The 13,834-nt window shown below is 36.4% G+C and overlaps 1 protein-coding gene and 1 long non-coding RNA gene across 6 annotated transcripts in view; one reads left to right on the top strand and one right to left on the bottom strand.

Annotated features, from left to right (window-relative positions):
• LOC140520555 (uncharacterized) overlaps positions 1–13,834 on the bottom strand; it is a 93,881-nt gene that overhangs the window by 46,989 nt on the left and 33,058 nt on the right. The window lies entirely within an intron of this gene.
• Positions 1–13,834, top strand: part of DZANK1 (double zinc ribbon and ankyrin repeat domains 1) — a 136,169-nt gene that overhangs the window by 102,403 nt on the left and 19,932 nt on the right. For all 5 annotated transcript variants that reach the window (XM_072634537.1, XM_072634535.1, XM_072634539.1 and 2 more), the window contains 2 exons: positions 12,101–12,197; positions 12,595–12,689. In XM_072634537.1, the coding sequence (XP_072490638.1) occupies positions 12,101–12,197; positions 12,595–12,689 (192 nt within the window). The remainder of the gene's footprint in view (positions 1–12,100; positions 12,198–12,594; positions 12,690–13,834) is intronic.

The following is a 13,834-nucleotide window of genomic DNA, read 5'->3' as shown; positions in this document are numbered from 1 at the left end:
ACTAATCATAGCTTGGGCAATTGAAGTTTTAGGAGGGATATCACCAAGTAAATGTATTATTGAAAAACGACTTGGGATGGTCATGTAATGAGAGCAAGAAATGGTAGATGGATAGTCCAAGTGCTTCCCTAGAACCCACAAAATGTAGAAAAAACAGCAAAAAACCTAAAGGAATGCTTCTGGTGTATTAGATAGATACTTTATGGAGGCTATAGACAATAATTATTTAAGATGAGAATGTGTGGATGAATTGTGACTTGCATTGATTGAGGAAGCACAGCCACATTAATGAGATTATAGATATGCTGGAGTATTAAAGTATATATACCTTACTGTAGGTTCTTTATGTAATGACTAATGAACATATTGCTGATGGAACTGAACCACATCTATATTGGTGCCCTGGCTGTAAATGATGCCAAAAGATCTAAAGAAGTTAGAACTGAATGGAAGGACACCCTCACAGGTCTTCTGGGGAGATGCATATAAAAGAATTGGTAGAATTAATTTTCTTTTTTTTTTTTTTGAGGTTTTTTTAAAAATTTTTTTATTAAATTTATTTATTTAACTTTTAACATTCATTTTCACAAAATTTTGGGTTACAAATTTTCTCCCCTTTTATCCCCTCCCCCCCTCAAACACCAAGCATTCTAATTGCCCCTATGACCAATCTGCTCTCTCTTCTATCATCCCTCTCTGCCCTTGTCTCTGTCTTCTCTTTTGTCCTGTAGGGCCAGATAGCTTTCTGTACCCCTTTACCTGTATTTCTTATTTCCTAGTGGCAAGAACATTATTCGACAGTTGATCCTAACACTTTGAGTTCCACCTTCTTTACCTCCCTCCCTCTCCACCCCTTCCCTTTGGAAAGCAAGCAATTCAATATAGGCCAAATCTGTGTAGTTTTGCAAATGACTTCCATAATAGTTGTGTTGTATAGGACTAACTATATTTCCCTCCATCCTATCCTGTCCCCCATTACTTCTATTCTCTTTTAATCCTATCCCTCCCCATGAGTGTCGACCTCAAATTGCACTCTCCTCCCCATGCCCTCCCTTCTATCATCCCCCCCACCCTGCTTGTCCCCTTATCCCCCACTTTCCTGTATTGTGAGATAGGTTTTCCTACCAAAATGAGTGTGCATTTTATTCTTTCCTTTAGTGGAATGTGATGAGAGTGGACTTCATGTTTTTTTCTCACCTCCCCTCTTTATCCCTCCACTAATGAGTCTTTTGCTTGCCTCTTTTATGAGAGATAATTTGCCCCATTCAATTTCTCCCTTTCTCCTCCCAGTATATTTCTCTCTCACTGCTTGATTTCATTTTTTTTTTTAAGATATGATCCCATCCTCTTCAATTCACTCTGTGCACTCTGTCTCTATGTATGTGTGCGTGTGTGCATGTGTGTGTGTGTAATCCCACCCAGTACCCAGATACTGAAATGTTTCAAGAGTTACAAATATTGTCTTTCCATGCAGGAATGTAAACAGTTCAGCTTTAGTAAGTCCCTTATGACTTCTCTTTGCTGTTCACCTTTTCATGGTTCTCTTCATTCTTGTGTTTGAAAGTCAAATTTTCTTTTCAGCTCTGGTCTTTTCATCAAGAAAATTTGAAAATCCTCTATTTCATTGAAAGACCAATTTTTTCCCTGAAGTATTATACTCAGTTTTGCTGGGTAGGTGATTCTTGGTTTTAGTCCTAGTTCCTTTGACTTCTGGAATATCCTATTCCATGCCCTTCGATCCCTTAATGTAGAGGCTGCTAGATCTTGTGTTATCCTGATTGTATTTCCACAGTACTTGAATTGTTTCTTTCTAGCTGCTTGAAATATTTTCTCCTTGACCTGGGAACTCTGGAATTTGGCCACAATGTTCCTAGGAGTTTCTCTTTTTGGATCTCTTTCAGGCGGTGTTCTGTGGATTCCTTGAATATTTATTTTGCCCTCTGGTTCTAGAATCTCAGGGCAGTTTTCCTTGATAATTTCATGGAAGATGATGTCTAGGCTCTTCTTTTGATCATGGTTTTCAGGTAGTCCCAGAATTTTTACATTGTCTCTCCTGAATCTATTTTCCAGGTCAGTTGTTTTTCCAATAAGATATTTCACATTATCTTCCATTTTTCGAATCTGCACGCTATGTTCTGTGATATCTGTCTTTCTCATAAAGTCCTTAGCGTCCATCTGTGCCATTCTAGTTTTGAAAGAACTATTTTCTTCAGTGAGCTTTTGAATCTCCTTTTCCATTTGGCTAATTCTGCTTTTGAAAGCATTCTTCTCCTCATTGGCTTTTTGAACCTCTTTTGCCAATTGAGTTAGGCTAGTTTTCAAGGTGTTAATTTCTTCAACATTTTTTTGGTTCTCCTTTAGCAGGGAGCTGATCTGCTTTTCATGCTTTTCTTTCATCCCTCTCATTTCTCTTCCCAGTTTTTCCTCCACCTCTCTAACTTGATTTTCAATTCTTTTTGAGCTCTTCCATGGCCTGAGCCCATTGGGTGGGCTGGGACACAGAAGCCTTGATTTCTGTGTCTTTGCCTGATGGTAAGCATTGTTCTTCCTCATCAGAAAGGAAGGGAGGAAATGTCTGTTCTCCAAGAAAGTAGCTTTCAATAGTTTTATTTCTTTTCCCTTTTCTGGGCATTCTCCCCAGCCAGTGACTTGACCTATTCTCCTCACGCCCACCTCGCCTCCTGATCCTCCCAGCCAGCGTTTGGGGTCTGAGATTCAAATGCTGCTTCCAGCCTTAGGGCTTCTGGCGGGGGCAGGGCTGCTATTCAGTGTGAGAATTAAGTTCAGGTGGTCAGGTCGGGGCAGGGCTGCCTCTCAGGCTCAGTTCCCTCAGGGGGTTTACGCACAGACCTTCCACAATGGGTTCAGGCTCCTGCCCGCTTGGGGAGCCCTGGTCTGCAGCCGCCTCTCAGCTTCTACCTCCCGGGGCGGCCTGAATTATGGGGGCACCCCACTCCCCTCTCGACCCGCCAAAGAGACTCTCTCACCGACCCCCGTCACCTGTGGGTGGAGGTACTTGTGCGGCCGCTGGTGATCCCGTCCCTGAAGCCTGGTCGGATCTGTTTCTCTCGGTGCCGCGGCCGCAGCAGGTCTGGGCTGGGCTCCGCATCTGCAGCGCGACGGACCTTTTGCGAGAGGTTTGCAGGTCTCTCCGGAACAGAAATCTCCCTCGCTCCAATGTTCCGTGGCCTCTGGGTGCGGAATTCGCTGTGAGTTACTTCCTTGTAGCCGTTCTATGTGTTGTGGCTTCGGAGCTATGTGTATGTGTGTCTTTCTACTCCGCCATCTTGGCTCCGCCCTCCGGTAGAATTAATTTTCATTGTGTCACCAAAGACATAATTTCACTTGACATTTGGTCTACTTGCCTGATGCTTCTTATGGTGCGTGTAAGCTAGGAAACTATTATGAAGTTAATTGCTGCATATACATCCATATTAGTTGTAAAGGAAGAAGGTGAGTAGAACCCAACTTTAATATAAAGTTTGAGGTAAAAAAATAGGCTGGGAAAATGCAGGAACAACAGAAAAAGAATTTGACCATAGAAAAGCTACCATAGTGACAGGGAAGACCAAGACATGAATTTAGAAGAAAACAATGTGAAACCACCTACAAACAAAGTGTTAAAAAAAATGCTAATTGGACCCAAAGCCAGCAAGAATTCCTGGAAGAATCAAAGAAAGAGTTGAGTGATAATTGGGAAAAGAAATGAAAGTATTGAAAGAGAATTAGTAACCTGGTTAGAGGCACACAAAAAATACAGAAGAAAATAACACGTTAAAAAAACCCCACAGAATTGGCCCAGTGGTAAAAGACACACAAAAATCACTGAAGAAAAGAACTCCCTAAGAAGCAGAATTGGCTAAATCAATAAAGAGGTATAAAAAAGTTCGCTGAGTAAAGTAATTCTTTTAAAATTAGAATTGAGCAAGTGGAAGCTTGTGACTCCATGAGACTTCAAGAAACAATAAAACAAAATCAAAAGAATGAAAGAATAGAAGAAAATATAACACCTCATCAGAAAAACAATTGACCTAGAAAATAGATTGAGGAGAGATAATATAAGAATTATTGAACGACCAGAAAACCACAATCAAAAAGAAAAAAGTCCAGACTTCATATTTCAAGAAATTATCAAGGAAAAATGCACTGATATCTTAAGTTCTAGATGGTAAAAATAAAAATTGGAAGAATCCATCAATCACCTCCTGAAAGAAATGCCAAAATGAAAACTCCCAGGAATATAGCCAAATTTCAGAGCTTTCATGCCAAGGAGAAAATATTGCAAGTAGCCAGAAAGAAACAATTCAAATGTTGTAGAACTACAGTCAGGATCCCACAAGATCTAATGGCTTCTATTTTAAAGGAATGGAGAGCTTGGAATATGGTATTCCAGAAGTCAAAGGAGCTAGCATTACAACCAAGAATCACCCACTCAGAAAATTTGAGTATAATCCTTCAGGGGAAAAAATGGAAATTTACTGAAATGGAGAACTTCCAAGCATTTCTGATGAAAAAACCAGAGCCAAATACAAAATCTGGCATTCAAACAGAAGACTCAAGAGAATCTTCAAAAGGTAAACATGAAAGAGTAATCATAAGGATCTCAATAAAGTTAAAACTGTTTACATTCCTTTATGAGGAGATGATACATGTGACTCCTAACAGCTTTATCATTATTAGGGCAGTTGGAATCTACATAGAGGGCATGTATGTTAGGCAATTGTGTAAGAATGATCTCCAAAAAAATAGAAATGTAGGTGTAAGAAAGAGGAATGCACTGGGAGAAGGAAGACAGGAGCAGTGGAATGAGGAAAATTTTCTCAGATAAAAAGTCACACAAGAAAGAGCTCTTATAGTGGAAGAGGAAATGGGCAATGGTGTGGGAAATGCTTGAACCTCTCATTAGAATTGATTCAAAGAGGGAAGAACATATATACATACTCAGGTGGGTATAGAAATCTATCTTACACAATATGGAACTGGGAGGGGAAAGGGATAAAAGTTGTGGGGGAGAGGAATGATAAAAGGAAGGGCAGATTAAAAGAGGCAAGGGTTAGAAGCAAAATGAACTTTTAAGGCAGGACAGGGTGAAAAGAGAGAGAGAAAAGGATAAACAGAAAAAATTAGGATAGAGGGAAATAGTGATCATAATTGTGAATGTGAATGGGATGAGCTAACCTATAAAATAGAAATGGATAGTGGAATTAATTAGGAACCAGAATCCAACCATATATTGTTTGCAAGAGACACACTTGAAACAGAAAGACACACACAGAGTTAAAATAAAGGTTAGGGACAGAATCTATTATGCTTTAGCTGAAGTAAAAAAAGGCAGGGGTAGCAATTATGATCTCAGACAAAGCAAAAGCAAAAATAGACTAATTAAAAGAGATAATCAGGGAAAGTACATTTTACTAAAAGTTATCATAGACAATAAAGTAATAGCAAAAAATTTTACAGCAAGTTTCCCTTATAAAGGCCTCATTTCTCAAATAGTTAACTGAGTCAATTTTATAAAAATAAGAGCTGTTACCCAATGGATAAAAGGTCAAAGGATAGGAATAGGGAAATTTCAGGAATAAATATCAAAACTATAGTCATATGGAAACAAATGCTCTAGATCACTATTGATTAGAGAACAGCAAATACATCAGTAAGATATCTCCTCACACCTATCAAAGATGACAAATGCTGGAGGGAATGAGGAAAAAATAAGTACAGAATTGTTGGTGGAATAGTGTACTGGTCTAACTGTTCAGGAGAACAATCTGGAACTATGCCCAAAAGGCTACCAAATTGTGCATACCCTTTGATCCACTAATACCACTACTAGGTCAATACCCCAAAGAGATTAGAGAAAAAGGAAAAGCACTGTTATGTGCAAAAATATTTATGGCAGCTCTCTTTGTGGTAGCAAAGAATTGGAAATTGAGGGGATGCTCATCAATTAAGGAATGGCTAAACAAGTTGTGGCATATGATTGTAATGGACTACAGTTGTACTATAACATGGCAAAATCTGTTTGAACTGAAGCAAAGTAAAGTGAGAACTGGGAGATCATTGTACATAATTACAGCAATGTTATAATGATGATCACCTGTGAATGACTTAGCTCTTCTCAGCAATACAATGATCCAAGACATTTCCAAGGGACTCATGATGAAAAATGCTGTCCCCTTCCAGAGAGAGAACTGATAAACTGTGAGTGCAAATTGAAGTATAATTTTCTCAGTTTATTTAATTTTTCCTTTTTTTTTTTTTTTTGCAATGTGGTGATAATGTTTAATATAAAATTTTGGAATAATCTCTTTGTTCTCTCTGAAGCAAACTCAGAGAATGCCTCTTCCTATGTCAACAAAAGCCAGCCAGGGCTGACTTAACATTCCTTAAGAGACCTTTAACCTAAGACACTATCTTGAATAATGGGACATTTTCCATATCTTAATATTTGTAGACATATACCATGTTATGGCATGTTAATGGTAAAGAAAACACAGACATCTTGGGTCATAATTTCAATTGAAACTTTGCTTACCCTTTCCTGTGTCAGCTATTTTGAGTACCTGTTTAGGACAGGAAGCCTGGTGGGATTTTCTTATTGTATGTCACAGAGACATGTATTTACACAGCCTGGAATTCCAAGGCCCAACCGACATTACTTTGTTAATTCTCTTGTCTTACTAAATTTATGATTTGTTCAACTAGGAGAGTTCCTTTCTCATGGCAAAATGTATATAAGCCAGAAGATTTCTGCACTGAGTAGCCAGAACATTTCTGGCTCCATAATGCATTATGTAACCGTTTTCTTTAATAGGGAATTGATTAATTAATTAATTAAATTATAAAATGTATGCATTTAGCCTGTTGCCTTTTCTTCAGCCAAGTTTTCAGGTCAACAGTGGCTAATATGGAAATACATTTTGCATAGTTTCACATGTATAATTGATATCATATTGTTTATCTTTTTGGTAGGTGAGGAGATGTGGGAAGGAGAATGTAAAAAAATTTTTTTTTAAAAGGGGCAACAAATTCAGTGATCTTGAGTTACTAGCCTAAAATATAGTAATTCTGTTGAGTATTTATTTTTCTAATAGAAATACTGAAATAAAAATACATTTATATTTCCTTTTGACAAATAAAGGAATATTAAAATATTGAAGAAAAAAGAATGAAATAAACCAATAGAACAACTAGACAAGGAAAAATCAGAAACAATGGAAATCAGTAACAGTGTTTGATAAACTGGAAAATACAAATTGCATAGGAAACAACTCCCTACTTGATTTTTATTTTATTTTATTTTATTAATATTTAAGTTTTCAACATTCATTTCCACAAAATTTTGAATTCCAAATTTTCTCCCCATTTTTGCCCTCCCCCCACCCAAAAATGCTGAGCATTCTAATTACCCCTATCACCAATCTGCCCTCCCTTCTAACATCCCTCCCTTCCCTTATCCCCATCTTCTCTTTTGTCCTGTAGGGCAAGATAAATTTCTATACCCCATTACCTGTATTTCTTATTTCCTAGTTGTATGCAAGAACAATACTCAACAGTTGTTCCTAAAACTTTGAGATCCAACTTTTCTTCCTCCCTCCCTCCCTACCCATCCCCATTGGGAAGGCAGGCAATTCAATATAGGCCATATCTGTATAGTTTTGCAAATGACTTCCATAATAGTCATGTTGTGTAAGACTAACTATGTTTCCCTCCATCCTATCCTGCCCCCCCTCCCTACTTGATTTTTAAAAGAAACCATGTAATTTTAACATTAAAGATCATTCCACAAAGCAATTAGGAGAAAAGCAGATTATATTCCATTCAAAACTATGAGTGAGAGATGTATTCTTAACCAATAAAGAGTAGAGGCAATTGGAAAAAGACAAAATAGATAACTTTGATTATATACAACTGAAAAACCTTCTACACAAACAAAATTAAGATACTTAGGATAAGAAAGGAAGCAATAAAATGGGCATAAAAGTCATTGTATCAAATTCCTTTGAGTTTGGTATCTGAAATATATACACAATTTATAGATATATAGAAGACCAAAAGCTATTCCTCATTAAATAAATGATCAAAGGACATGAGCAAATATTAAGAAGAAAGCCCTATATATGCCAAAATATTTGTAGCAATACTTTTTGTGAAAGCAAAGAAGTGAAAAATAAAATAAATCCTTATCAATTGGGAAATGGCAATGGTTAAACAAATTGTGGTACATGAATATAATGGAATATTACTGTGATATAAATGAAGACGATGAATGGAAATGGAATAGAAATACATGGAAATATCTATATGAACTGATGCAGAGGGGAGTAAACAGAGCTAAGGAAATGATATACTCAGAAACTACCACATACAAAAAGAATCATCAGCAAAAAAAATCAAAAGTGAATATTAAAAAATTTAAAAGAACAAGCATGGCTTGAAAGAAGAGACATGAAGTCCCACTCTCCCTCTTTTTAGAGGTGGGAGGTCCACGAGTGTTGTACATTGCACATATTTTTAGGCTTTATTGTTATATTGATCAGTTGTGTGGACTTTTTTCTCTTTTCCTTTTTGCCTTTAAAATATTACTTGTTATATAAGAAGTCTCTGGGAGGTGATGAGAGATACTGGGAGAAGTTATGGTTATGTTAAAAAAAAAAAAAGGACATCAATAAAAACCCTTAAAACAGAAAGAAAAGAAAGGGAAAAGGAATAGCTATTAGATTTGAACACAACAATTAGGTGGCAGTGGATAGAGGACCAGCCTTGGAGTCAGAAAGACCTGAGTTCAAATTTGGCCTCATAACTTTGACCATGGGCAAGTCAATTAACCCTGTTTGCATAAGTTTCCTCATCTGTAAAATGAGCTGGAGGAAGACATAGCAAATCATTCCAGTATCTTTGCCAAGAGAACCCCAAAAATGGGGTCAGAGAGAGTCAGACATGACTGAAAACAACTCAACAGCGTCAGACTTGCAATTTCATTAATGTAAGGAACTTCTAAGTGAGGAAGCTCCCTCTACCAATGATAATACACACCTCTGCAACTTGTAATCTGAGAAAGTTGTCTTTTAAAATAAAAGAGCTAAATTCTTATTACTTTTTAATTCATCAGTGAATTTGTTAGTGGTAGCATAATGTAGTATATAGAGAGCTGGTCTGCCAGTCAGGAAGGTTTTCAAAACCTACCTTTTAACAAATATCTCCTTTATTACATCATTTAACCTTTCAGTGTCCCAGGCAACTCTCTAAGAATAAAGTTAGTTTTAAAGCTGAGCTTTTATTGGTAAAGAGAGTTTTTCACAAAGTACTTTCTGTATTGATGAAATAAGTGTAGCTTTGACAGAAGGAAAGGAGGGAAGAGGAGGAAGGAGAAGAAGAAATGAATTCATATTCCAAAACTCTTTTTGCTACAAAAACTCAACTTTTTAATTGACGAACCATGTTTGAGCTCACATTTGTATTGCACTTGGAGGTTCACAAACACTTTACATATATGAACTTATTTGAGCCTCACAAGTCTGGAAAGGATTTTTGTCTCCAATTTACAGATGAGAATAGGAGAAGTGAAGTCATTTACCCAGCTAGTAAATGTATGATATCCGTTAAGCTATGTTTGACAGTCAGTTGAGGAAAATGAGGATCTGGGAAAGTTAAAAGTATAAGGAGTGGGGATTGTACCTCCACCCCAATTAACATAATCACAGAAATTCTAGATGCTTCAGTAGAATCAGTGTACTGGATATTAAGGAATTTTCCTTCAACTTCAACATAATTTATGAATAAATGCCTAGTAAATTTTACCGAATTTTAGGATATTAGACAGTGGATGAAATCAGATAGCACATTAGAAGTATCTTAATAATTCATTGATATTGATAATATTTAATATCATTTTTGGACTTTAATAAGGGCCAAAGTTTGAATTAAGAAGAGCCTGGACCTAACAGTCTCTTTGTTCTCTGAAGTAAACTTAGAGAATACCTCCTCCTATGTCAACAAGGCCAGATGGGGCTGACTTAGCATTCCTTATGAGACCCCAAACCTGAGACACTATCTTGAATAGTGGGACTTTTTTTGTTGTCTTGTGGACATGTACTATGTTATGACATGTTAGTGATAAAGAAAACACAGATGTTCTGAGTTGTAATTTCAATCAACACCTTGTTCACTCTTTTATCTTATTATATTCACCACCTATCCAATTAAGAAATTCCTTTCTCGTGGTATAGTTAATCACTCATGGAGACCATAAATCTGAAGGACACAGACAACCTTGGATGTCCTAAACAGATTTAAGCCTGGTCATTCTCGTATTAGTCAATCAGAAGTTTTTCTGGCTCCATGATCATGTAGCTGCTAGCTTTAAGGGAATAAACAATATGCATTTAGCCTGTTTGCCTTTTTTAACCAAACTTCCAGGTCAACAATATAAAAACACGCACCTTGGGGTGGAGATACACACACACACACACACACACACACACACACACACACACACACACAGATAGATATAGATGCAAACTATTTCAAGTCAGTGGAAAACTTTAGGTTTGCTTGGTGAGGATTTAAGTTCCAAAGATAGAGCAAAGCCCCTAACAGGGAACTAGTTTCTATTTTTGATGCCTCCATTCCCAGCCCTATTGAGAATGCCAGCTATGGATTCGAGAAAGTACATCCAGGCCACAAAGCAACAGGATTTGTGAGTTATCCCTTTGGCTTGCATGAATTCTACCAATATTTCTCACTACAATTGTACTCTAAGTTTGAGTCTACTGTTATCATGGATCTATGTATATTTGTGAGAGAGAATTGTGGGGATGATATTTTGTATGAACTATTCTTATTCAACCTCCTTAGTAAATACTTTTTTAAAATGTCTACTAATCTACTGGATAATTATTAATTGGAGACACAATGGAGGGAGCTAATGAGTAATAATATTAGAAACCCAAATGTTTAGGATTACCTCCAGGATCCTAAGAAAGTAAGTAGTACTAGTTTTTGACAGAGGTGATTTATTTTAAGATAGCAAATGAGAAATATTTTTGGACATGACCAATGTGGGAATTTGTGTCGCCTTGTTATCACACAATAATACTTAAGGGCTTACCATGTGCCAGACACTGTGCTAAGCACTTGGGAATACAAAAAAGAAGTAAAAGACAGATCCTGCTTTCAAGGAGTTTACAATCTGATGGAGGAGACAACATGCAAACAAATGTACATATATATACATACATATATACATGGATAAATAGGAAATAATTAACAGAAGAAAAAGCAGTAGAATTAAAAAGCATTGGAAAAGGCTTCCCATAACAGATAGGATTTTAGTTGGAGCTTAGAGGAAGCCATGGAAGTCAATAGGCAGAGCTGAAGAGGGAGAACATTGCAGGCATAGAATACAGCTATCTTTGTAGAAAGAAACCATGAAAAGAATGTTTATACTGTGTAATTCTCATTGTATATAATCTAATTTACTCATTGATTTTACTTTATATCTTTCACTCTTACCTTTTTTAATATTCTAGTGCACCTAACTCTAAAAAATCTTTTTATAAGTTTTATCTCCACTGACATTGGTAATGGTGTTTGTAGCTGCAGCAATTTGTTCTCTGATTGCCTGTGCCTTTATATCCTGAAGTATTCTTCATCTCCTTTTAAATATGTCGCATCTACTTGATGTTCTAACTATCAGTACTAGGGCTTAATCCTTTCTTGCACCCATTATTCTTAGCTTGTCTAAATTAATATATAATGCCTTTTTTAAAATTTGGGGTCTTTCAGCTAGTTTGGTAAACTAGACATCAAGCTAAACATCATGGTAAACTGCTCTGCATTCTCTAGACTTTGTTTTTTCTTTGGTATTCTACTAGTTCTTAATATTAACTGACTCTGAATACATATTTTACATATACATTATATAAAAGTTAATTGTTTTGAAAATTAACTTGCTAAGTTTTATTTTTCACTGTTTCTTTTTGTTTCAGACATTGCCTTTTTAAAAAAATTTGAATTAGCTAGGAAGAATCATTGTATTCATTAAGAAAAAAAATTTCAGGGATATCCATTAAAATGCATTATTTATGTCCTTTGCCAGAATATTTCTACCAACAATCCAGTAAATTATGACAAGCATTTTCCAAGCACAGCAATAGAAGGTCGAAATGGACATTATGGTAGCCAATTGTATGCAGGTAAGTTTTCCCCTAATGTTTTCAACAAGTTAAGAGTATCCCATATAACTTGATAATAGCAATATGTAGTAGAAGAGAATCTGAAAATAATGTACTTGACCACCCACTATAAAAACTCATATATCGACACTTTTTACTTACTTAATATTTCTGTGGAATTAAGGATATAACAGCTAAAATGCCCTGGAAACAAGATGATGCGGTTCTGGGGCTTGGTTAAGAGAAAACTTCATGTGGAAATTGTAGAGACCCTTCTTACAGGATAAATGGCACACCAATTCTCCTGTCTAATCTTCTTGAAGATTATGTCCCCTTGAACACAGATTGCCTCATCTGCCATTGCACTGCAAGGAGAGAACGCTTCTTTGAATCTTAACTCTTTTATGTTTCTCTTTAGTAAATGAAAACAACCATAGCACTTCAGACTCTACAAGGGACATAATGAATAAAAGGAAGATAAGACAACTTCAAGGAAAGGAAGACCTTCTTTCAGTATGTACAACACTTATTCTTTGTGATTACCTTCTCTAGTACAGGGGATAGCAATGCCATTTGCAATAATTAAATGGAGGGATAGAAAATGAGTACATTTAATAAACAGAATCACAGAATTTTAGGAAGTGGAAGAGACCTTAAGGGTCTTATTTTATTTTACATAAGGAAATAAGTCAAAAGAAGCTAAATGATGATCTAAATCATTAACCAGACTACTGCAAGAACTCGTCTCCTCAATTTATCATCCATTTTAGTTTTTTTTTCATTTTACAATTCTGCCTATTAATCTCTCAAATTCTTAGACAATATTTTTAAAGACCTCTTAAAAGGGGAAATAATCACAGAAATCTTTTGGAGGGCCCAAATCACATTTAGAAATATTATCTCAAAGTACTTTCTGCATGTACCTTGTATGATAAGTAAATGAAAATCTTATTATTCCCATTTTATGAATTAGGAAATAGAAGTTCAGTGAAGTATAGTTATTTGCCCAACGTGATACAACTAATAAGTGGCAGAGAAAAAAAATCTACTCTTTGTGGTAGCATTGCAGTATTGCCCCTTGTAGGTAGTTTACACCAACCAAACCTTAGAGTTGAGTCGTTCTAGGATATGAGCCTTTGAACTGAATATTTGCCAAGATCTCCTCTGTGAGTACTTGCAGCCTCAACAGAAGCCCCCTCTCATTTCAGGTCTGTCATAAAAGCCTAGGGACATATATATAGAAGGAATGCTTCAAACAACTAGTCAACCAACAGACGTTTAGTAAGCTCCTGTTAGATGTCAGATATTGACCAGCATTGGGGATACAAAGACAAACGTGAAACAGTTCTTTCCCTCAAGGAAGAAAACATATTTGTGTATAATTATGTTCAAAATAAATACAGATAATGGGTGAAAGGTTACAGTCATTCAATTAATATTCATTTAGCACCTTTCAAGTGCCAGGCACTGTGCTAAGCACTGAGGATACAGAGAAAGGCAAAAGATCATCCCTGCCCTCAGAGAGCTCAAGTCTAACAGCAACGCAAGGAGTTGGAACAGCTTAATATACAAGGTCACCTTTGAGCTGCATTTGGAAGGAAATAAGTGTTCTGAGAAGTGAGGAGGGAATCCCCTCTGTTTGAGGGGACAGCCATTGC

This window comes from Notamacropus eugenii, chromosome 1 (genome assembly GCF_028372415.1).
Source record: "Notamacropus eugenii isolate mMacEug1 chromosome 1, mMacEug1.pri_v2, whole genome shotgun sequence".
NCBI classification, from domain to species: domain Eukaryota; kingdom Metazoa; phylum Chordata; class Mammalia; order Diprotodontia; family Macropodidae; genus Notamacropus; species Notamacropus eugenii.
This window is presented reverse-complemented; position numbering and strand designations above follow the sequence as displayed.